The 26,866-nt window shown below is 40.2% G+C and overlaps 1 protein-coding gene across 2 annotated transcripts in view; it reads left to right on the forward strand.

Annotated features, from left to right (window-relative positions):
• The window catches only part of dlg2 (discs, large homolog 2 (Drosophila)), an 876,537-nt gene that overhangs the window by 787,503 nt on the left and 62,168 nt on the right, over nucleotides 1-26,866 (forward strand). For both annotated transcript variants that reach the window (XM_060825990.1, XM_060825991.1), the window contains exon 16: nucleotides 10,324-10,399. In XM_060825990.1, coding sequence (XP_060681973.1) covers nucleotides 10,324-10,399 — 76 coding nt within the window. The remainder of the gene's footprint in view (nucleotides 1-10,323; nucleotides 10,400-26,866) is intronic.

A 26,866-nucleotide genomic window follows, 5' to 3' on the forward strand; every position in this document is an offset into this window, starting at 1 on the left:
TTGAGAATTTTATTGGTTCACTACTGTTTGAATACAGAGAGTTCTTCTCATCTCAGTGCTCAGTGGTCCAACCCATATTTTGAGACTGTTCCCTGGTTCAAGATCCACCAACCTGGGGAAACATCCTCCCTACATCTAGTCTGTTGAGCCATATCATAATTTTGTATTTTTAATCAGATCGCCTCTCATCTTTCTAAACAATTTCCCCTCATAGGATAGTGCTGCTCTTTCTAGTATCAGCCTAATGAACCATTGCTGCATTCCCTCTATAACAAATACATCCTTTCCTAGTTAGGGAAACCAAAACTACATGGAGTTCTGTAGGTGTAGTCTAACAAGGTTCTGTGTAAGACGTTGGAACAGATGTATCAAGTCTACGCCACCATTCAATTAATTTAAGGCTGATCTGATAATCCTCAACTCCATTTTCCTGTTTTTCTTTTCCATAACTCTTAATTTCCTTACTGAATAAAAACTGTGTATTGCAGCCTTGAATATATTTCATCACCTAGTTGTGACATCCCTCTACAGTAAAGAATTCCGTAGGTTCACAACACTTTGAGAGATGTAATTTCTCGTTCTCTATCTTAAATGGGTAACCCCTTACTCTGAGATTCTGTCCACTCAATGGCCACAAACTGAAATATCCTTTGGGATCTACTTTGTCAAGTCCCTTAAGAACCTTGTATTTTTTTATTCTGTCATGGGAGATGTGTGTTGCTGACTAGGTCAGCATTTAGTGACAGCGAAGGAACGGCAGTATATTTCCAAATCAGGATGGTGAATGGCTTCGGTGGAAAATTGCAGATGGTAGTATTCCCATGCATCTACTAGTTCTTCTAGATGAAAATGGTCGTGGATTTGGAAGGTGCTGTGTAAGGATTTTTGGTAAATTTCTGCCATACATCTTGTAGATTTTATATACAGCTATGATTGAGCATTGGTAATGGAGAGAATGGATGTGATAGTAATCAAGTGGGTTTCTGGATGGTGTCAAGCTTCTTGAGTGTTATTGAAGCTGCACTCATCCAAGCAAGGGGGGGGGGGGGGGGGGAGGTATTCCATCATTCTTCTCTGTGAGTTACTTGCTGTAATATTCAAGACCTCTATATGGCTAGTTCAGTTCAGTTTTTGTCAGTGGCAACCCCAGGATGTTAATCCTGGGACTTCAGTGATGCTAAGGCCATTGAATGTCTAGGGATGATGGCTGGATTATCCCATATTGGAGATGATCATTGTCTGGTATTTACATGGTGTGAATGTTACCTGCCACTTTTCAGCCCAGGCGTGGATATTGTATAGGTTTTGCTGTATTTGGACTTGGACTATTTCAGTAGCTTAAGCTGATGGAGCTGCTAATGGTACCAAACTTTGTGTAATCAGTTTGATTTTGTTAATTTCATCTCTATATCCTTATACCACTTGATTATTTAGTACTTTTGGAAATATATTAATGTTTTCTACTGTGAAGAAAAATGCATTTCCTTGTTCACCAGTGTTATTCCCCAGCCTCATTCTCTAAGTAACCTCTGTGCCACAAGAATTCTCTCATTTTCAATTTGATACACCTTTAACCTAGGAGATAGTGAGGACTGCAGATGCTGGAGAGTCAGAGTTGATAACATGTGGTACTGGAAAAGGCACAGCAGATCAAGTAGCATCTGATGAGCAAGAGAGTTGAAGTTTCGGGCATAACACTTTATCAGATCCTGTGCCTGTTCCAGTGCCATACTTTATCAACATGATAACCATGATAAATTTATTTCTGTCTTATAAGCCTTGTACATCAGTAGGATATATCTTTCCTGTAAGTCATCTTCTGTTTTCTTAAATGTGCACTATTATTCCTTATCCATCTTTTCTCCTAAATTCTTCCAAGTCTACAGCAGCCAACCTTTCTCTCGCCCTATGTAATTTGCCTGATTTAAGTTTTGTACAATTGTTTCTGACCCAAGTTTCTCACTATCAAACTGAATGCTAAATTCTAATGTGTTGTGTTCCCTAGATGATCTTTTACTGAGAATTCATTCATTACACCTATCTCATTGCACATTACCAGATTCAAAATGGCCTGATCCCTGGTTGGATCATAGCAATTTGTTTTAGAAAACTGTCCTAAATATACAATGAATTCTTCCTCTTGGCAACCTTTGCCACTTTAATTTTCCCAATCTCCATGAAGGTTAAAGTCACCCATGATTAACGTACTTCATTTTTTAAATGTCCTCGTGATCTCTTGATTGCTTCTTTACCCTTCAGAATAGCTACTTTGTGGGTGCCATTAGTGTCTTTTTTTCCTCGTTATTTCTTACCTCCACCGAGATGGATTCTACATCTTTTGCTTTTACATTATTTCTTGCTTTTATACTTGTTCCATCTCATGCTAATGAAGTTATCCCTCCACCCTTTCATTTCTGTCTACACTTTTGGAAAGTCATATATCCCTGAATATCTACAGCCATCAATACAGTTCTTCAATTCCCTGGAATACTGGTCCTTGCATAGTTCAATGAAGCCAGTTCCATTGAAACAGCTGCCTTCTACCTCAGTGTTTAGTGCCAGTGCTTCATGAGCTGAAACCCTTTCCTCACCTGCCAATCTTTAAGCTATGCAGTTAATTTCTTGATTTTATTTCTCCTGTGCCATGTTTGCCTGTGGCTCAGATAGTAATCCAGAGCAAGTTTGAGTTCAAAATCTTTCAGCAGAAACCTGTTTTCAAGTCCTATCAATGTTGTTGGTATCAATGTGAATGATGACAACTGGATCCCTCCCTTCCCACTCCTGTGCTGCCCCAAGGACTTGTTCTTAAGCCTCATACCAAACAGGCAATGCATACTTCAGGAATCACATATGGCTGCAGAGAACAGTATCTATCCTCCTCATTATATTATATCCTCCTTTTTGCAACTCCAACTTCAACTCCTAAATTGAGATCTGAAGCTTGTCAAGCTGTGAACAATTTTGCAAATGTCTTCAAGGTGGATCACCTTGTTATCAAGCAGCTTCCATTTATTCCAAATGCAACACACCATCCAAATCTACCATCCTTATTGTTTTTATTAATTAAATCACTCTAGTATCCTGCTCTGAGTACGTCAATATTATACAGTAGCGCCTCAACATACGAACGACCCGGTTCACGAATAAATCAGTTTACGAACAGGATTGTAAGTAAAATTTTGCTTCAAAGTACGTATGAAATTCAAGGTACGAATGAAGGTACGAATGCAAAAAGCCCATGGTTTCATTGTCATTGTTCTGCTTTTCTACGCGCGCTTTGAATGCAAAAGCTCTCGGGCCCCGTGTGATCTCATTCAGCTCATCTTTGGCGCGTGCATTGTGAACATCAAACATCCAAACATTCTTATGCTTTTTTTTGTTTTTTGCATCAAATTAGCCCTCATTATGGCTCCCAAGAAAGTGAAAAGTGGTAGTCTTAGTGGTGTTAAGAAACCTAAACGTATTACTGTAGAAACGAAGAAGGAAATAATATCTAAACATGACAATGGTGCTTGCGTATCTGATCTCGCTATACAGTTACGACATGGCGAAATCGACGATCTGTACAAGCCTAAAGAACAAAAAGGCACTAAAGACAGCTGACGTGGCTAAAGGAGTAAGTGAGGACTGCAGACGCTGGAGATCAGAGCTGAAAATGTGTTGCTGGAAAAGTGCAGCAGGTCAGGCAGCATCCAAAGAGCAGGAGAATCGAAATTTCGGGCATGAGCCCTTCTTCAGGAAGGAGGAGAGTGTGCCAAGCAGGCTAGGATAAAAGGTAGGGAGGAGGGACTTGGGGGAGGGGCGTTGGAAATGCGACCGGTGGAAGGAGGTCAAGGTGAATTTGATAGGCCAGAGTGGGAGTGGGGGCGGAGAGGTCAGGAAGAAGATTGCAGGTTAGGAAGGCGGTGCTGAGTTTCAGGGATTTGACTGAGACAAGGTGGGGGGAGGGAAAATGAGGAAACTGGAGAAATCTGAGTTCATCCTTTGTGGTTGGAGGGTTCCCAGGCGGAAGATGAGGTACTCTTCCTCCAGCCGTCGTGTTACTATGGTCTGGCGATGGAGGAGTCCAAGGACCTGCATGTCCTTGGTGGAGTGGGAGGGGGAGTTGAAGTGTTGAGCCACAGGGTGGTTGGGTTGGTTGGTCCGTGTGTCCCAAAGGTGTTCTCTGAAACGTTCCGCAAGTAGGCGGCCTGTCTCCCCAATATAGAGGAGACCACATCGGGTGCAGCAGATGCAGTAAATGATGTGTGTGGTGCAGGTGAATTTGTGGCGGATATGGAAGGATCCCTTGGGGCCTTGGAGGGAAGTAAGGGTGGAGGTGTGGGCACAAGTTTTGCATTTCTTGCGGTTGCAGGGGAAGGTGCCGGGAGTGGAGGTTGGGTTGGTGGGGCGTGCGGATCTGACGAGGGAGTCACAGAGGGAGTGGTCTTTTTGGAACGCTGATAGGGGAGGGGAGGGAAATATATCTCTGGTGGTGGAGTCTGTTTGGAGGTGGCGGAAATGACGAAGGATTATACGATGTGTATGGAGGTTGGTGGGGTGGTAGGTGAGGACCAGTGGGGTTCTGTCCTGGTGGCGAATGGAGGGTCGGGGCTCAAGGGCAGAGGAGTAGAAAGTGGAGGAGATGCAGTGGAGGGCATCATCGATCACGTCTGGGGGGAATTTGCGGTCTTTGAAGAAGGAGACCATCTGGGTTGTTCGATATTGGAACTGGTCCTCCTGGGAGCAGATGTGGCGGAGACGAAGGAATTGGGAGTATGGGATGGCGTTTTTACAGGGAACAGGGTGGGAGGAGGTGTAGTCAAGGTAGCTGTGAGAGTCGGTTGATTTATAGTAAATGTCCATGTTGATTCGGTCGCCCGAGATAGAAATGGAAAGGTCTCGGAAGGGGAGGGAGGAGTCTGAGACGGTCCAGGCAAATTTGAGGTCGGGGTGGAAGGTGTTAGTAAAGTGGATGAACTGTTCAACCTCCTCGTGGAAGCACGAGGCAGCGCCAATACAGTCATCGATGTGGCAGAGGGGGTGGGGTGGTGCCAGTGTAGCTGCGGAAGATGAACTGTTCCACATATCCTACGAAGAGGCAGGCATAGCTGGGTCCCATGCGGGTGCCCATGGCTACTCCTTTACCTCAAATTTACCTGGACCATCTCAGACTCCTCCCTCCCCTTCCGAGACCTTTCCATTTCTATCTCGGGTGACCAAATCAACACGGACATTTACTATAAACCAACCGACTCCCACAGCTACCTCAACTACACCTCCTCCCACCCTGACCCCTATAAAAACGCCATCCCATACTCCCAATTCCTTCGTCTCCGCTGCATCTGCTCCCAGGAGGACCAGTCCCAATACCGAACAACCCAGATGGTCTCCTTCTTCAAAGACCGCAATTTCTCCCCAGATGTGATCGACGATGCCCTCCACCGCATCTCCTCCACTTCCCACTCCTCCGCCCTTGAGCCCCATCCCTCCAATCACCACCAGGACAGAAGCCCACTGGTCCTCTCCTACCACCCCACCAACCTCCAGATACATCGTATCATCCTTCGTCATTTCCGCCACCTCCAAACAGACCCCACCACCAGAGATATATTTCCCTCCCCTCCCCTATCAGCGTTCCGAAAAGACCAGTCCCTCTGTGACTCCCTCGTCAGGTCCACACCCCACACTAACCCAACCTCCACACCTGGCACCTTCCCCTGCAACCGCAAGAAGTGCAAAACCTGCGCCCACACCTCCACCCTTACTTCCCTCCAAGGGATCCTTCCATATCCGCCACAAATTCACCTGCACTTCCACACACATCATTTACTGCATCTGCTGCACCCGATGTGACCTCCTCTATATTGGGTAGACAGGCCGACTACTTGCGGAACGTTTCAGAGAACACCTCTGGGACGCCCGGACCAACCAACCCAACCACCCCGTGGCTCAACACTTCAACTCCCCCTCCCTCTCCACCAAGGACATGCACGTTCTGCCTAGGAACCCTCCAACCACAAGGGATGAACTCAGATTTCTCCAGTTTCCTCATTTCCCCTCCCCTCACCTTGTCTCAGTCAAATCCCTCGAACTCAGCACCGCCTTCCTAACCTGCAAACTTCTTCCTGACCTCTCCGCCCCCACTCCCACTCCGGCCTATCACCCTCACCTTGACCTCCTTCCACCTATCGCATTTCCAATGCCCCTCCCCCAAGTCCTCCCTCCCTACCTTTTATCTTAGCCTGCTTGGCACACTCTCCTCATTTCTGAAGAAGGGCTCATGCCCGAAACGTCGGTTCTCCTGCTCTATGGATGCTGCCTGACCTGCTGCGCTTTTCCAGCAACACATTTTCAGCGTGGCTAAAGGAGTGACTATTTTAACGAAGCAAAGGCCTAAATTGTTAGATGAGGTTGAAAAATTATTATTAGTTTGGATAAATCAAAAAGAGCTTGCTGGAGATAGTGTTAACGAGACTATAATCTGCGAGAAGGCTCTACACATACACCATGATTTGTTTGCGATATCGATGAGTACAAGTACTGCTAGCATTGAAGAATTTAAAGCCAGTAGAGGCTGGTTTGATAAATTTCGTCAATGAACTGGAATCCATAACGTAATAAGGCATGGAGAAGCGGCTAATTCGGACAAAATGGCAGCGGAGGACTTTGTGAAGGAATTCAATAAGTTTGTCGAAGATGAAGGTTATGTCTCACATCAAGTTTTTAACTGTGATGAAACTGGACTTTTCTGGAAAATAGTGCCCAAAAGGACCTACATAACCCAAGAGGAGAAGGCACTACCTGGCCACAAACCAATGAAGGACAGGTTAACGCTTTTATTGTGTGCGAATGCAAGTGGGGATTGCAAGATTAAGCCTCTATTCGTCTACCACTCTGAAAATCCTCACGTTTTTAAACGCAATAATGTGTTGATGGTTAAACTCCCGGTAATGTAGAGGGCGAATAGCAAGGCTTGAGTCCTGCAAATGATTTTCATGGAATGGTTAGGATATAGAACATAGAACCATACAGCACAGAACAGGCACTTCAGCCCACGATGTTGTGCCGACCATTGGTCCTGGTTGACAGAAGTTTTTGCATCAGCTGTCAAGGAATATCTTGAAACAAATAATTTGCCACTTAAGTGTCTTCTAGTAATGGACAGTGCTCCTGCCCATCCTCCAAATTTGGAAGAAGACTTGGACATTGAATACAACTTCATAAAAGTAAAGTTCCTTCCTCCCAACACCACTCGTCTCAGGAGAAAGTGAGGACTGCAGATGCTGGAGATCAGAGCTGAAAAATGTGTTGCTGGAAAAGCGCAGCAGGTCAGGCAGCATCAAAGGAGCAGGAGAATCGACGTTTCAGGCATAAGCCGTTCTTCAGGAAAATTCCTGAAGAAGGGCTTATGCCCGAAACGACCACTCCTCTCATCCAACCCATGGACCAGAATGTCATTGCAAATTTCAAAAACTTATATACGAAGGCTCTTTTCGCCAGGTGTTTCCAGGTCACCAACGACACAGATTTGACCCTTGGTCAGTACTGGAAGGACCACTTCAATATCCTCCACTGCATAAGCCTTATTGATAAGGCATGGAACGAGGTCTCTTTCCATACACTGCAGTTGACCTGGAGGAAACTTTGGCCAGATTGTGTACCTGAGAGAGACTTCGAGGGTTTTGAGGAGGAGACATCAGTAAATGTAGTGAATGAGATTGTGACCCTGGGCCAAAATATGGGCTTGGAGGTCGATGAGGATGATGTGGCGAAGCTGGTGGAGGACCACAGACAAGAACTCAGCACAGAAGATCTTGTTGAATAGCAACAGGAGCAGGTGAAGGTTATGCAGCAGGAGCATTCTGGAGAGGAGGAAGAAGAGAGGGAAGATGTATCAAGTGTTCAAATTAAAGCCATTTGTAGCAAATGGAGTGAAGTGCAGGCTTTTGTTGAGAGGCATCACCCTAACAAAACTGTGACCAACAGAGCAGTGAATGTTTTAAATGACAATGTGATGTCCCATTTTTGGAAAATTCTGCAACAAAGAAAAAAACACGTTTCTCTGGATCGTTTTCTTGTGGCATCACCAATCTCCAAGAGACAAAAAAGAGAAAGACTCCGGAAATATCCGAACAATGGAAAAATTGATTCAGTTCGCCAACTTTTTGGTTTGCGAACCGGGTCCCGGAATGGATTAAGTTCGTAAGTTCAGGTGCTACTATATTGTTATTTTTTCAACAGACCTGTATCAATTTTATACCTAACAAGTAAGAGAGAGAAAAAAAGACTGGAGACTGAAATGTAACCTACAGACTTTATTTTTACTTTCAGGGCTAAAAGTACTTAACAATACCATTCACTGCTTAATTCCTTGAGACTCGATTTCAACACTCTATTATAAGATGCAAACCTAAATGCTGAATTGCACTAATTAGGATAGTTATATATGTTTCTAACGCAGAGAGCCCATTTGAGTTGGTTAATGAGGATCCCGTTTCAGCCTGTGTTTAGTTGGCTGCACAATCAATGTACCCCTTGAATATAAATATACTCAAACTTCACTAGCACAATGCTTTAAACTACAGATTAGGAGTTGCCAGTGTTGGACTGGGGTGTACAGAGTTAAAGATCACACAACACCAGGTTATAGTCCAACAGGTTTAATTGGAAGCACACTAGCTTTCGGAGCGACGCTCCTTTATCAGGTGATTGTGGAGGGCTCGATCATAACACAGAATTTATAGCAAAAATTTGCAGTGTGATGTAACTGAAATTATACATTGAAAAATTGATTGTCTGTTCAGCCTTTCATTGTTAGAATACAGTGATAGTTTCACTTCTTTCATGTGTAAATCACAAAACCCTTTTTTTAAACATGATTTGGAGATGCCGGTGTTGGACTGGGGTATACATAATTAAAAATCACACAACACTAGGTTTTAGTCCAACCGGTTTACTTGGAAGCACACTAGCTTTTGGAGCGACGCTCCTTCATCAGGTGATGAATATCTGGTATTCCTACACACACTCACTCTCACATACATACGGACACAGGTACACACAAACGTGCACACAGACACCCACACACACCATTATAGACACACACTCCCACACTCACACATGCACCCCCTCACAGACTTTACACACACACACACTTTCTCACACTCAGAACCCCCACCCCAGACAGACAAAGGGACCCACATGCACACACATATTTTGTAGGGTGAATTTGTACTTGCAGAGTTACATTTCACTTTGCTCAAAAACTGCATACATTCATGTAGAACTCTGAGCTCAAAAACTGCATGAATTTATGTGAAATTCTATTATCTCACTTATTAGATTAGAATCAATCTAAGCATCAGGTCATAGACAGAGAACACAGGAGGCTAACACCTTCAACATATTGTCTAGCTATTACCATTGTTAACAGCTAACCTGAGAATGCAACTTTTAAAAAAAAGGGTTTTGTGATTTACACATGAAAGAAGTGAAACTATCACTGTGTTCTAACAGATGAAAGGCTTAACAGACAATCAATTTTTCAATGTATAATTTCAGTTACATCACACTGCAAATTTTTGCTATAAATTCTGTGTTACGATTGAGCCCTCCACAATCACCTGATGAAGGAGCGTCGCTCCGAAAGCTAGTGTGCTTCCAATTAAACCTGTTAGACTATAACCTGGTGTTGTGTGATTTTTAACTTTAAACTACAGAGTTTACTTGAGTCCAAACTAAAAGTTAGACTAAATTAGCTTTGCATAAAATAACACTTGAGGCTCTTTCTTACTCAGCAAATGCATACATTCAGTCCAAGGTTGAACTGAATTTGCGAGCTGAATTTATATGCTCCCAAACAAAAGGCTTGCCAATTATTGAGGATCCTGTTTCAGCCAGTTCATAATTAGGCTGCTCTTTCAAAAAATCTCTGTAAAAAATGCTCTGTAAAATTTCCCAGAACTAAAATAGAGTAGACTAGAATAGGGCCTGTGGAACTCTGATCCCTCACCTAGGCCACATTAAAATCAAACCTCATAGAAATGGCTCTAAAATGAATGTTGACCTGTGGGGCATATTTTAATATAATGTGAAGCTTCCGTATAATGGTTCAAGAGTAAATATCATCTTATATTTTTTATTAAATTATATAAATGTCAACTACAGTCTTGATACCTGGGTAAAGTACAGATGTGATTTAAATATAAATTTTTTGTGTAAGAATTGTAATAGGCTGCTTGTTTTACTATCCAGCAAATTTATCTTTCTCAGTATTCTTGACTGAATCATTGAATCAAAGTAATCCATTCTGATCGACTATTCATCCTTCTGTACCCCCAGAGTTGAAAGGAAAGAACGATCTAGACTTAAGACTGTAAAGTTCAATGCCAATCCTGGAGTGATTGATGCCAAAGGGGTAAGTGAAGAAAATACTGCAATTGTTGTAGACTGAATTTGATAGTTCCCGGAGCTTCATTTGCCAGACAGCATTTAAGATATTAAGAGAAACTCTGGTTGATTTGAAAATGATTCAAAATAGAATTACATTCCTAAAGGTCCATTTACATTCAATGCATATTTAAAATTACCATACCCTGAATAATTTATTGTGATGAACAATATGTTGCAAACAGGTTAAACTTATATGGGGTATAAAAATATGACCTTTTCACATCTTTTAAAAATACTAGATACAGACAATTGTTCCTGCATTTTTTTGCATTACGCTACTACTTTTCTCGTCAAAGTAACAAAGTCAGAACTTAGAAACTTGTAAACCATTAATTTGTATCTAGTATGAAAACTTAGACTTTAAAATTATTTAATGTCAGAAATGCTGTACTTAAAATTCAACACACTTTCCTAGTACTGCCAAATTGGTAGGAATAAAACCTTTGACAAAGGTGATATTGATCTTTAACTCCAATAAATTTCACTGACCTTTTTTTGAGAGGGTACAGATTTCATTGTGCTAATTGATTTCATTGAATTAAAGTGCATATATGACAGACGTCTCAATAACACAGTTCAAACTCACATTGTATAAATATTTATAGATTTGTATAGGAGCCAGACTTTGTAGTGATGCAAGATAACTGGAGATCATATAGCTGGAAAGTGAAAATGTTATAATACTTAATTAGAATTGATTTAAAGATAATTGGCACAATGTTTAAAATATTGCTAATTTTCTTAAAACAGCGTTGAACTAGTTAAAAGCAGATGTTTTGGATGTTTACTTTGATTCCTCGAAACATCACACTGATTTTTAGTATATCACAACAAATAACTGTTTCTACAAAATAATGACCCATATTGCATCAGCAAAGCAATAATTGTATTTTATTCTAAGTATTTTAAAAGCAAAAATAAATTGTATTTCAAAACAGAATGTGATTGATATAAGTTGTTTTGATCAATATTTGTTCACTGTTAAATAGTTTAGTACACTTGTAATATCTGGTATTTTGCTTTTTGCATATTGATGTATTTATGAAAGTGTACCTGCATTCAACAGACAAGTAGCAGCCATATTAATTGTATTGTAATTATACTGTTCAAATTTCATCAGTTTTGGTAATAATAGAAATCTTCCATTAACCTTATCCAAATATCCTAAAAGATAATTTATTCAGACCCTTTAAACCAAAATATAGATGAACAATTAAAGTTGACAGATGAAAAGATCTTGAAACTGACTGAAGAAAAATGTCAGCGGTGAACAAGATACAAATCAAATATAACATTTTAATATTATTTCTAGGAATATTTCCTATATTGGAGCCAAGCATAAATGAATGTTTTGTTTTGCTTTAGCTCACAAGTTGCTGAACTGAGAAGTTTTATAGTTGATTGCATCCCCTCCTAACTCCATTTATGTACCTCTAGAGTGGGCCACCACAGGTCAATCAAGAGTGGAAATCAACATCCATTAAGACCATTTGTATTTTCCTGAAATAAATAGTGCAGAATCTTCCAAGGGATGGCAATCACACTTCGATTGCCATTACACTCCATTTTACTTACGTTATCCTGGTGTTACACATTTCTGGCCTGAATCCCTGATTCAGGTTTTTTTTGAGAAGTGAGGAGCGTACTTGTTCAGATAGCTTTCTGGTGCAGTGATGAATCTGCACTGGAGACTAAGCACTGTTTTTACACCAGTCAATGCTGTGTTCTGGGGTGTGAATCAAAAGAATAATTGACAAGCTACAACAGAGATCAGGGTAAGATAGGTAGATAAGGGGTAGAGTGGTAAGTGGTTCAGCAAGTGAGAGGGTTAGGTGCCAGCAAGGTGAGGAGGTAGGGTGGCAAGTGAATGAGGGGCTCGGATGCCAAGTAAGTGTGAGGGGAGTAGGGTCGCACGTGTGAGGCTGAAAGGTCCCAGGTGGTGACTGGTAGAGGGTTGGGAGATGGAATGGCAGTAAGTGGGTGAGAGGGTAATTATCTAGATATATACGTGAGGGAATAGGATCTCAGTAAGGTCAGTGAGGGATTATACTGGGACAAGGATGATGATCAGTATGAGTGATTGGCAGAGCAACTTTGTAGCTATCTATGAGCTAGAACAGGTTTAATCCTTCTGGCATTTCCTCAATAACCATCTAGTTAATTTAGTAAGAACTTTCCAAAGTCTCCAATTCGAACTGAGAATTGAGGATATTTTCAAAGGATTTCAGATTATTGCTCATCAAAGACTAAATATCCCTGGGAATTACTGTATAGTGAGCATGTTGAGTCTCTCAGTGGATGTTATAGTACAGCTGTCAGGGTAATTTGAATTGAATTGAATGATTTGTTTTCACTTTATGTAGCAAATGAACACTGTAATATGTCATCAGTCTCTGGTGCCATTTTGAGTTACAGAAGATATTAAGATATAACTAAAATGTAATTAAAAATAGAGTTCTTCCTCCCTTCTTGTGCTCCGCTTGACATTGGGGCGGATGGGAGGGCTGCTAGGGAGTTGGGTGCAGAGGGTCTCCACAATGGGCTCCATGTCCATCAATGCCCTTGCATCACAGTCCATTCCAAGCGTCCTGTTCCAGGACCACTACCACTACCGTTCCGTCACCAGGAGCAGCACACCTATGCCTGACTATCTAAATACAGGAAAATCTGGGCCTAAGTATCGAATATGAAATCATTCAACCAATCTTTTATATTAAACTTTACTGTCTTCCTAGGAGCTTTTTTAAAATAATTTTTGTTGTCAAAAAGGACGATTTTAATTTCAGGAAAAGCAGTCCAGAACTGTCTGTCACATGTTTATAGTGAGGTAATATTTCTTGAAAGCAATATAAATTCATTTTCAGATTGCATATATATTAACTGTGACAAAATAAAAACTTTCCCACTTTCTTTACAAGAATTTCTTTGTATTTCTCAACAAGATATTGTGCACTTTATAATCCAAAAGTGTTTTTTTGCATTGTTCATTTAGTTTGATTTTCTCTCGCATAGTAAACGTAAAAGAATATTGAATTCTGTTGTCATTGTATGTTCTGCCTTGGAAAAGGGATCAAGCTGTACTCCAGCCGGAACTCGCAGTTGTCTTTGGTTTCAGTTGCCCACATTGAATGTAACAATCTGAATGAGATAACAAGAACACCAAGCTGATCTATTGAAAATCAATTCTGTAAAGCAATTTTATTAGATGCTGCTGCTGCTTGTAAATTCTCCTATCGGGAGATCTGCTGTCATGGTGTGCTACACTTTTCACAAATCCATTGGAGCCCAGCTGCAGTCATTCTGTGACATCTGTTATCCAACTGTACCTAGGTTCACACCACTTTCTGCTGCCCTGTATTTTGCCTTAAGAAGGAATCTGTGCTGTTTGACAGCTCTGAGCAAGGCCAAAATACTGACATTTTTATCAAATACATTCAAACACCACTTTATTTGTCTTATGAAATTTTTAGCACTAGTCTTAGCATCCACATTCAAAGGTCTTTATTTTCTTTCATATATCTTTATTTAATGTCTTGGTTTCTGAGGGATACAGGAACGGGATAGAATATAACATTGTATTTTTCTTGTTGCAAGCTTGGGCTTCCTTGTTGTTAGCATTCACTTCAACTTCACAAGATTATTTCTGGATATCTCTATCTTTCTTTGAATTTCTGCAAAACATCTGTCATCATTTCAAGACTGCTATTGATTAATGAAAACATAGCCCTTATCATGATTTTTTTTAAATAACATACATTTTGGCATTTATAAGACAATTTTAATATGTTGTTTTTACTAATGAAGATTGTCATTGATATTTTCTGTCAAGCCTATCCAACCTTTTAGAACAAGCTGCCAGGTCCATGTGCCACAATCACTGAGTGGGCAGTGAATGAATTCTTTTAAATGAGCCAAGCAGAATCAGAATTAATTATCATATTGAGCATAATTAAATTCTTTTGTAATTAAACTTCTTAACCATTTATTGATAGGTTCAAGATTATTGTAGTCATGATTTGGAGATGCCGGTGTTGGACTGGGGTGTACAAAGTTAAAAAATCACACAACACCAGGTTATAGTCCAACAGATTTATTTGGAAGCACGAGCTTTCGGAGCGCTGCTCCTTCATCAGGTGGCTGTGACAATCACCTGATGAAGGAACAGCACTCCGAAAGCTAGTACTTCCAATTAAACCTGTTGGACTATAACCTGGTGTTGTGTGATTTTTAACGATTATTGTAGAGTGTGTAAAAAAACATTTCAACCAAAGATGTAAGCATTTGTCAGTTTTGGCATTACTTGGTATATTGTTCTCTATTTCATATTTCCATATTTCAAAGGACATAAAGAACAACAAGATGTGAAATTCAAACAATCATATAACATTTATTTGGTTATCTACTTTTCATTTATTATCTGTCTGACCAGTGATCCCACACTGGCTATCCAAGTTTCAGCCAGAACTCGCCAGACCTAACGTGGTCTGAACTGTTTCACTGTGATCACTGTCTATGTCAGTCAGTTTTAGCTGTTTGAACATTGGTGACCTTCTTAGAATCACTAAGTGTGGAAGAAGGCCATTCGGCCCATCGAGTACACAGCAACAGTTTGAAGAGCATCACAACCAGTCTGACCCCCCCACGCTATCTCTGTAACCCTGCATTTCCCATGACTAATCCACCTAACCTACACATCCCTAGACACTGTGAGCAATTGAGCATAGCCAGTCCACCTAACCTGCACATCTTTGAACTGTGGGAGGAAACTGGAGCAGCCAGAGTAAATTCGCGCAGATATAGGGAGACCATGCAAACTCCATACAGAAAGTTGCCTAAGGCTGGAATTAAACCCAGGTTCCTGGCGCTGTGAGGCAGAGTGCTAACCACTAAGCCATCATGCTGCCCTTCTTCTGTCACTCAGCTTCATCTGCATCACAGCAAGCCTTCCATCTCCCAGTCTTGTGTGCTGGAACAGTAACTTACTCACCTTGTTTGCCATTATTTCTAAAATACCATCTGCGTGTACAGGATAATTAAAGCTGCTGTGATTAAAATAACAGTAAGGGAATATTTTTTATATGGTTCTAAAGAAAAAGGGTATCATCAGGAGTACATTTGATTGAGGACCTGCCAAACTACAATGAGAACGCCTCCTTCCAGGTGGACATCACATTAGCCAGGTTTAAAGCAGGGTCTGGTGATGTCTTGGATGATACTGGATTATCAAACTTTCACCACTATTATTCTAATCTTGTCATGCAGCACTTAAGTCTTCCCCAGTCATGTAAGTTTGATGTTATGAGTGATCTTCATGATACCACAGGGGATGCCAAATTTGTTATGGGATCTTTTAAATTTATTTGCAAAAGATTCTAAGCCACAATGAAGCTTTTGTTTATTGCAATAAATACTATAATAGAAACTAGCCTGCATAGATGAAAACAAGAATGTGTGATGCGAGTCCTCATCACCCTTTACTTACCTAACAGCGCATTGTACATAGGCTTCCTGTATAGTGCTGTTTACCAACTACATTGGAAAGCAGTCTAATTGAAACTTCATTTTCAGGAATGGTAAAGTCAAGAATGAGCATTTTCTGTACTTTGCAATCTGCTTTGCATACTTTATAACTAAATGTTAATAACCAATCATATACTCTGGCTTTTAGATACATTTTTTTTGTTGTTGTTTTTAATAGAATAAGAGGCAATATGGTTCAATTACATGATTACGAAAAATCTAAATAAATAAATTGATGGATCATGCGACCTAAGTTTTGACCAGCACATTTTCGAAATCACTTTCTCTTCATTGATCATAAGGTTGACATTCGGAGCTTTACTTCAGTCACCAGTTTTTGTGAAATTGATCGTTTGATGGTTATCTGTGTCAGAAGACATAATAGCTTGAAACTGTTTTCCAGTTCTACTAATAGGAGCTACATCTTTCCAATTATGTTACCACCATCAAAGAAAAACAATGTAAGACAAGTATTTTGAAATAAAGGAAAACATGTCAGGTTCCAGCTGTGGAGATCTATTTCTTTGCAATGTTTGCCACTATGTATTCTGTATTTTTTTAAAAATCAGGATCAAGGAATTGCCTGGAACGTTCTGCTAAGTACAAATAGTGTAGAATGTAAAGCACATAAATGAGCATCTGAGCTTTGAGCTTCATTTCAATTGATTTAATTCGGTTTGATGGTCTATTGTCAGTAACTAGGCCATCTTCATAGTGCTCTATTTTGTTCATTTAAATTACATTTTACTTCTACAGATTTCCACCCAGTTTTTTGATTTAAATGTACAAACATGATTCTGCTGAATGTCTGGTCGCATGCTATTTCCAGCATCAGTTGCATTCAAAGTTTGGTCCCAGATGAAAGTCAATTACATCATTGACTCTTCTATTCACACTTTAAATTAGATTGCCCTTTAATGTGTGGAACTGCTTGCAGTTCCTTGATGGGATGTATTGAAATGTAAGTAGTGCAAGTCTTGAATATTCTGAACAGACATTTAATCGGCTCTAAAAATACCTGAAAATTCAAAATCGTAGCAGATAAAGAGTGATAAAGCATGTAAGCAACCAAGGTCGTGTTGTACCCTTGACAATTTTCTCATGTTTTTTGTTGGTTTTTCATCCTTTTTATAGGCCCCACCACTCATTTTTGTTCAGTCTATACTTTGTGATGTTTTAACAAAATAGCACTTTAAAGTATATCTTTGTTTTTCAAAACGTTTCTAGTAAACCTAAGTATCAGAAGTGATCTGCATTTAGTGGCTCCCACAGACTGTGTACAAAGGCATGTCAAGCTGAGGCAGCAGTCAGCAGTCAGATGTCCATGAAAGCAAGCCAGTACACTAAGTACAATCTCATTTCTCCCTTTTCATAAAGTAGTTACATGCACTATCGTCTATCATCAGTTGCTCGATATACATAGTCTCAAGCAAAATTATCATTCATTAACAAAACAATGTGCTGACTCTAGTCAGTTCCATTTTCTTTTCTGCATGTGCATGATAATTAGTCATTAAATCATACTGGTCTCCTAACGATATGTGTTCAAGCTGTCATTGGCTATTTATCTTCTATATGCTTGTTCCTAGTGTGATGCTGCTTTTCTGGTAAATGTCATTGCTCTGGTGATTGCTGTTGCTGTGATCCATTTCCATTGCTAGATATCTGCTTATCTTTGGAACTGATGGCCATGAACTGTGCAGGCAGTAAGATCAAATCTTCCTCATCAGTTGCCTGCATTGCAGATACAGCTTCTCTAGTTATATGTGATGATATATCTGGTCATTTATTTTTATTGTATGTGGTCAAGGTGATAACTGCTCAACATAAGTGCTAAGTTGCCACATGGGCTGACTCATCTTGAGGGCATTGAACATTTGCCCTCTGACTGACCATCTGATGCTCAGCTCTGATAATGACTGCCGTTTTATCAACATGAAATTTGGCCTTATGTCATTTCACCTTGATTTTGTCACTTGCACCTGTCACTGCTTCTAGCTTCAGTAGTTTCTTTTGCGAGAGTAGTTTGGGTACAGGATGACATTAGTGTACATATTTAATTTCTTTCAATACCTTCAACAGGTGGGTTTCTTGACTCAAGGATTGCCTTGTACAAACCATGCTGAATTTGCACAATTTCTGTACAATTCCTTTGACAAATTTCACCTCTGCCTAGCTTTTCAATTTGAATAGGGATTGTCTAAAGGTCATATATGGTATTATATATTAAAGTTTTGAATCTTTTATGAAACAATTGAGTTCTTCACTCATGAATTGAAGGCCATTGCCTCTCATCAAAAGGTTTAGAATAGCATAATGACTGAAGTATGCTTTAAGGCATTCTACAATTTCTCTGGTAGTCATTGATATCAGCTCATCTAATTCTCAGTAGACATAATATTAGTTGCAGGTAACAAGATAAGCAATTCCCATGAGAGTAAAGAGATCCACTTCAAGCTTCATCCGTGGTCTGTCTGGGATTATGTATCATTAGTAGCTCATTAGCTTGCTTAGCTTGATATTTATTATAAGAACTACAATGGTTGAAATAGTTCTTAATCCCTTTCCTCATGTTTGGCCAGTAAAGCACTTCCCTTGCCTTCCTTAAGCTAGAATAAATTCCTTAAAACCTTGCATGAATGTGCTTCAGCATCTCTTTATTCATCTCCATTGGGACTTCTTTGTGCAAGATGCTATCTTCATTCCATCACTTCATCGCTGAATGCTCCATACATTTTTATAGGAACAGGTGGGCTCTTGATGTTTTCAGACATTCTTTCATCATTAGTTCCTGCAACAATTAAAGAGTTGAATATTTCTTGTGTAAGTTGCTTGATTTAAGCAAGATGTTTATCTTTAAGATTTGATATCTCCAAATTGTTATGAATGTCGAGCTGTCGTTTCTCATTGAATCTTGAGATTTCACAGTCTGCCTTAGCACTCTAAACTTTATTTGTAAGGAGTAATGTATTGGCTGCATATTGGCAATTAGCACCTTGATAATATCTCTGCAACTTTATTTGCAGATCCTTTGAAATAGATAGCGGTGATTTCAGGAAGATACTTTGAAGTGGCTTATAGTTGAACTATACTGTCGTTTTGTCTATTACAAACAGGAGTTATACAACATGGAAACAGACCTTTGGGTCCAACTTGTCCGCACCAACCAGATAGCCTAAACTGACCTAGGCCCATTTGCTAGCATTTGGTCCATATTCCTCTAAACACTTCCTATTCTTATACCCATCCAAATGCCTTTTAAATGTTGTAGGTGTACCCATCTCCACTACCTCCTGTGGCAGCTTTCCATACACGCATCACCTCTGCTTGAAAACATTGTCCCTCAGGACCCTTTTCAAATCTTTCTCCTCTCATTTTAAACCTATGCACTCAAGTTTTGGACTCCCTTACTCAGGGGAAAAGACCTTGGCTATTCACCCTATCCATGCCCTTCATAGTTTTATAAACCTCTACAAGGTCACTTCTCACCCTCTGGCACTCCAGGGAGAATAGCTCCAGTTTATTTAGCCTCCCCCTATAGTTCACACCCTCCAATCCCAGCAACATCCTTGTACATCTTTTCTGAACCCATTCAAATTTAACATCTTTCCTGTAGCAGAGAGACCAGAATTGAATACAGTATTCTAAAACTGGCCTCACCATTGTCCTGTACAGCCATAACATGACTTCCCAACTCCTATTTTCAATGCACTCACTAATGAAGCCAAGTGCGCCAAACACCTTCTTTCTCACCCTATCTACCTGCGACTCCACTTTCAAGGAACTATACACCTGCACCCTTAGGTCTCTTTGTTCGGCAACACTCCCCGGGAGCCTACCATTAACTGTGTAAGTCCTGCCCTGGTTTGCCTTTCCAAGGTGCAACATTTCACGTTTATTTAAATTAATCTCCATCTGCCACTTCTTGGCCCATTGGCCAGTCTGATCAAGATCCCGTTGAACTCTGAGATAACCTTCTTCACTTGTCACACTACCAATTTTGGTGTAATCTGCAAACTTACTAACTATCCCTCATATATTCACATTCATATCATTTATATCAATGACGAAAAAATGATTAAAATGCTGAGAAGCAAAAGCCAAAGCCAGGTACCTTTTCTCTATTTGAGTGTATTTTTGTTAATTTTGCATTAACATCTTGGACACAATGCAATTGGTTGTCGATGTTGCATATTTGATGTTCCAGGTTCTGTTGTGCTGAAACAAGGTGACTTCATCATTGACATTGTAGTACCTCAGCATTAGCATTGTCGGCACTAGCTATTTGATTGTGAAAAAAGCGGCTTTTTGCCCCAGTGTTACTCCACATTCTGAGCAATGAGCCTGTGTAGAGGTTTATACAGTGATGACAACATGCAAGAACTTTGCTAAATAGTTCACAAATCTACCAAATATCTGCTGTCACACCTGTTGGTCTTTGCATTTCTAGTACAACTCTCACCATGTCAGAATCTGTGAAAAATCCTTTACTTTTTCTATATGACCAATGTCCTTGGCATCAGGCATTTTCAATTGCATATGTTTCTTGTTCAGTTTTAGAATAGCGAGCTCTAACTAGCAATCATTCCAAATTCCGATTGTGATCTGCAATGACCTCTTCCATTGTGTCTCCAACTTCATAGACCAGCAGGTCATGCATTTTTAGTTTTAATTCTGGAAGATCATTGACTATCTCATGCTATCTACATTAATACTTTTCTGATATAAGGGCAATGCCACATATGTGCAAACATCTATATTTCCCATATATGACCAGAATGTAATTAGAAACTGTTGCTTTCATCCAGCTACACTTGTTAATAACATCTTCAGCATGGGAGGTAGTAAAGTCCTTTGCTTCAGCAAATTGTGGCTAAATTTCATCAAAAGTTTTATTGAGATCCATTGGATCTCAACATGTACGTTTTCACTGTCTCCATGCTGCTAATCTGGTCCATACATGTTGTCATTATCTTGAATACTCTGTTCTTTTCTTAGCCATTTTATTTCATCTTTCAGGCTCAATTTAGGGCAGCTAGAACTTGGCAGAAGCTGCATTGGTCTTACATTTCCATATCATATTATGATCATATTATCATTGGAGATATGTTCCCCAGGAAGGCATCCAAGACCTGTGGAAACAAAGAATCCCTATCGTTTGGAAGTAGGCCATTTGGCCCATCGAGTGCACACCAAAGCTCCAAAGAGGCACCCACCAAGCCTATACATCCCTGGACACCACTGTTGGCAATTTAGCATGGTCAATCCACCTAACCTGCACACCTTTGTAATTGGTCAGGAACTAGTCAGTAGCTTAGTGGGCTATGAAGTACTTCAGTCCCTTCTAGGGGAATGTTTAGAGTTATTATTTTAAACTTAGTTGAGCTTCTGCTGGGATGAATGGATTTCTTGGTCACCTTTTACTATCTGGAACTGCAGTTCTTTATCTTTCCCATTGCATTAGGCTGTCAGCTTAATTTATCTATAGAGCATTTTTGCATCATATAGGTTGAACATCACTTTCAAGAACTTTCAACTACTTTAAGCCACTTTATACAGATCTGTAAAACTCGTGACGTCAACTGACACTTCACATTCACTTGATGCTTTCCTTCTGTGGTCATCATTCTAACAGTCACAGACCATTAAACCAACAATATCACCTTGTTGAATGATGTAGATTTATCCGTCAGAATCATTCATGGCATCGCTCCCAACCGCTATCTTCATAGGGTTGTTTCGTTCATTTTTATTCGAGTTCTTGGATGTAAAGTGAATCAGCTTCTTGCATATAGAATGTTGTTTTCCTCACACTGTACACGCTTCCTTTCCTTTAATGTAATATCTTCCACAGAACTTACGTCCTTCCCACTGGTCTAATCTTTCTGCTGACTCTTCTGCAAATATATCTTCCTTTTTCCTAAGCTATTTCATTTAACCTAGAATGTCTCTCCAGCATAATACATAACCTCATCAGTTCTCCTATTAATATGCTGTGGCTGATGATTGACAATCGTAGGGCTTTTGCTCATGTCAATACTTTTCTTGATCTTTTCTCTCTCAGCAAACAACCTCAGCAGGATTTGTTATGCCTGACACTATATATCTCTCATGGGATCATTGTTCTTTTGTCCACACTGTCAGGATTCAGCTAGATGTATGAATACCATCACATATTGATCAATAGTCTCCCTTTCCCCTTAAGGCCTGACATTGAACAAATATGTTTGTAAGTAACATTAATTTGGAGGTTAAAAGCATGTCTTTAAAACCTGCAAAATGTCTCCTGTCTGGCTTTTCTGCTGTTCAGTGAGATGTAGACTGCAATAGAGGTTGTAGCACTTTTTCCTCAGCACCAGGAACAGGACTGCTTTTATTTACTCAGGGGGTTTTAAAATTAGACCTGTTTTGCCCAAAGAGAGTGAAACAGTCAAAGTATGTCTCATATTTTTTCATTTCATTTCCATGCCATTAGGGTAGGGAAAATATACAGCCATTTTGGTTCATCCAGAAATTCAAAGTTGCAGACTTACTTTTTTACATTTTCCCTGCTGTGCACAGAAAGCTGCTCACAGCAGAGGTAGCACTAACATGACTATGGTGAGCCAGCCATTACACTAACTCATTACACTCCAACTTGTTACTGCAGAATTTCCACTCTTTGTTTTGGACTGAGTTATGGCAAGAAAGGTGGTAACATACACACAGTGAAGAAAAAAATCAGATAATCAGTATTCAGAAAAATTTTCCTGATTTTGCACTTAAACCTAAAATTGTAAGATTGAAATCTTGCTATTGAGTGGCCACCACTTTATTTCCATGCATTTGCATATTGTTTAAGTCCCAACTCACCTTAATTTATATATCACTTCCAATGTCCCTCTGTTTCACCAAGGAGCTAAACTGTGCAAGTGATTTTGCATGTAAGTTAGAGTTGTTATGTGGTGGCTGGAACTCACCAAATGTTTGTCCCAGCAACCATGTAAATACTTCTTCACAATAATATCCCACTAAGCTCCATGGTCACCATCCTCCTCACCCCATTGTCTGCATAAGTTGCCAGCCTCACCACATCACGATGCCTCCTCTCTGACTAACTTATATACTACTTCATCTCTGCCGGATTGCTTTGCATACAGGGACAGACAGGCATTAATGGTTCTTGCCTTACTTTCTTACTGAGTCACACAATTTGCCCTTGCTTGCTTACAGGCTGCCAGTCTTTGTAAAGTTCACATTGCTTTCTTAGCACACACTCATTGACTTCAACGCTGACGTATGCATTATGTTAAGTTTAGATCATTCAAGTCATCCATGGGGGTATAATATGTGAGTGGTATGAAGTGAAATCTCTCATGATAGCCAGCAGGTTGAGAGAAATCTTCTTAAATCTCCTTTTGACCTTTTCATCATCAGTAATCAGTATTTGAGTGCTCATAAAATGTTATGTAGGTCTAAAATTCTTGCGTATCATTTAAGATAGTATTGAACCTGTGAGCTGCAGCACTTTGTGCTGCTTTTCTTATCTGACCAATACATTGTGAGATCAAGTGGCCATATGAGTTGATCAATATACATCTCTAACCTTGAGTGGTAATGCCTTACCTTGAAACACTGGCCCATAAAATTAACTTTTCCCTCTCGAGATGTGAAGAATTAATCCTAATTCTGAGCTGTCATTCACAAAGTGTATTAAGTGTGGAATGATGTGTACAGGCCTAGCCTGGATTGCCCTGTAAATTGCACTTTGCCTCAGTTTGATTGACATTAAAGTGCAACATCTTGGATGCTGTCCTTAACTTTATGGTTCAATGATCCCTGATGCCTGAGATTATCAACAGTTAAGGAGCTGATTTCTTATGAGAGTAAACAATTCTTATACATTTCAACTGCTGTCATCCTTTTGACATGTAAAGGAGCTGCTCCTTGTTCACAAAGGTTAAAGGAATCAAGGGGTATAGTGAGAGTGCAAGAATATGATATTGAGAAAGAGGAATGGGCATGGTGGGCAAGACTTAAAAGACAAATAGGCAACTATAATTCCTAATTCTATGGCTGATGATGCCAGTGAGGCAACCCCAGTACACCCTGAGCCTTCTCAGGACATTCCTAAGGTATTTAGATGCTTCAAAGCCCTCTTGTTCTGATATTCCTAAGTTCAAGTTGTGAAGGATGAGCCTGTATCTGTGTAGAAGGCCTTCAGAAGGCTGGGCACTCTAGGTCCAAAGGCTCTGGGGACAAATCTTCAAAGCCAACCACACAGAAAACTCCCACTATGCCAGCTCAGGAATCGGGACTGTTCTTCAACACAGTGGGAAGTAGAAGAAGGAGGAAACTTTCTGAAAGCATGTATCAATACTTCAACACCAATGCAAATAGTTCTGCTGCAATGCCAGCCACTTTTGGTGTCAACACTGGATCTTCTCAAGTATTCCATGTTATAAACTTCACTTGTGGAGTGAAAGCTCCTTGGCAACAGCCTGCTGCATTTATAAATTTTAAGGGGTTTCAGTTCATCAGCATAGAACTAGTCTGCAATCATAGAAAAATAATAATGTACTTTTGGCAAATCATGGCTCCTAGAGCTTTTGAAATCCCCAGCCTGCTTAATGGGTGGATCCTTGGTGACAAGAGTTATCCTTGGCTGATATTGCCAATTAGACAACCCCAAAGTGAAGCAGTGAAGGACAACATTCAAGCTCATGCATAGAATCATAGCACGGTAACAGACTCTTTGGTCCAATACAATCTTGCTGACCAGTTATCCTAATCTAATTTTCTCCCATTTGCTATCACTTGGCCCACCTCTCTCTAAATCTTTCCTATTCATATACCCATCCAGATGCCTTTTAAATGCTGTAATTGTACTAGTCTCCAGTACTTTGTCTGGCAGCTCATTCCATACATGCACCATCCTCTATGTGAAAATGTTGCCCCTGAAGTCCTTTTTATATCTTTCCCTTCTCACCCTAAACCTATGCCCTTTAGTTCTGGACTCCCCCACCCCATGGAAAAGACCTTGTCTATTTAGCCCATCCATGCCCCTTATGATTTTATAAACCTCTGTAAGGTCACCCCTCAGCCTCTGGCACTCCAGGGAAAACAGCCCCAGGCACTCAGCCTCTCCCTATAGCTCAAATCTTCCAACCCTGACAATGTTCTTGTAAGTCTTTTCTGAACTCTTTCAAGCTTCACAAAATCCTTCTGATAGGAGGGAGACCAGATTTGCATGCAATATTCCAAAAGCAGCCTAACCAATGTCCTGTATACCTGCAAGTGACCTTCCAACTCCTATATTCAGTGGTCTGACTGATAGAGGAAAGCATACCCAAATGACGCCTTCACTATCCTATCTACCTGTGACATTACTTTCAAGGAACCATGAACCCTGCACCCCAGGGTCTCTTTGTTCAGTAATACCCCCCAGGACCTTATCATTCAGTGTATAAGTCCTGCTCTGATTTGCTTTTCCAAAATGCCGCACCTCTCATTTTTCTAAATTAAGCTCCATCTGCCACTCCTCAGCCCATTGGCCCATGTGATCAAGATCCCGTTGTACTCTGAGGTAACCTCCGCTGTTCCACCCGAAATATCATAGGGCTCATATCAGACACCATTGGGCTTCTTATCTTGCCTTTTCCTATCTGGAGGAAGTTCTGAGATACACTACAAAGGGTGCCATGAACAGTAGTGGTCTGCAGTGCATTGTCATCTGATGTTGTAACATGGGCAGATATTGCAAGAGGAAGAGCATGACCTTCTGCACACTCTCACACCAGGAGGTCAGAACTTCTGCCTCCTTCCAGTTAACTTTCTACTTAATCATATGATTCTGACATCATTACACTATACACATTACCATTATCTGCTCCTGTACTGAGTACAGCTTCCCCCTTTGATTGTTACTGTTCTCTTTGTCACCCAGCACTCTCAATTCAACGCTCAAGACACCACAATTGACAGAACTGACCCTCACCCTGTGAGTTTTATCCAATTTTAAATTGATGCTTGACCCGTCATCCCAATTCCCTCACAGGATCACCGCAGCCTATAGTCTTGGCTCTCCCTTTCACCACACCTTCCAATACCCAAAACCTCTCTCTGTTCACGCACTGGCACCTCATTTCCCTGCATCCAAACTCCAACCTCGATAGACCTGCTGGCTTCTGCCACGGAGTTCAACACAGAAACTTGTTTACCTTAGTCACAACTGCACAAAACTGCCTGATAGGTATCATTTTTTAAATGAGTGTCAGTTGTGTGTCATGAGATTCACATGCATTGTTAACTTTATCCTGCAAGTAAGACTCTATAGAAAACTGTATTATGTTCATTGGTATTCATAGAATGTGAATATGTTACATGTAAGAACCTGCCACTGGCTGGTGTAAATTTTGACATTCCATAAATATGTCATTAACTTTGTCACTACATCCCAAAACAACATCAGGAAAGTGAGATTTTGCACTTGCCTAATTGAGTCATTCCACATATGTTTCCCACTCATACAGGCTCCATAAAATTCCTCTCAATGTTTTCAGCAAACTGAAAATATTTATCAATTTATAAAAATGTGATGAGACATAGTGATAGTACTCATAGGATATAAATATTACTATGATAGGAATTCATTTTTGAAGGAATTAGAGGTAAAAGAAATGCTGAGTATTTTATAATGGATACAGGTATTTTAGTCAATTTAGTAAATTCATTATTAAATTTTGACCACCTCAGACTTGTGCAGAGAAATCTATAAAGGAGGCTTGTTGCACTATGCTCTGCAAAATGCACTCCACTTTTTCTATTCATTCATGGGATGAGGGCATCGCTGGCCAAACTGGCATTTATTGCCCAGAGGGCAGTTAAGAGTCAGCCACATTGCTGTGGGCCTGGAGTTACATGTCGGCCATAC

The sequence above is a fragment of the Hemiscyllium ocellatum genome, chromosome 6 (genome assembly GCF_020745735.1).
Source record: "Hemiscyllium ocellatum isolate sHemOce1 chromosome 6, sHemOce1.pat.X.cur, whole genome shotgun sequence".
NCBI lineage: Eukaryota > Metazoa > Chordata > Chondrichthyes > Orectolobiformes > Hemiscylliidae > Hemiscyllium > Hemiscyllium ocellatum.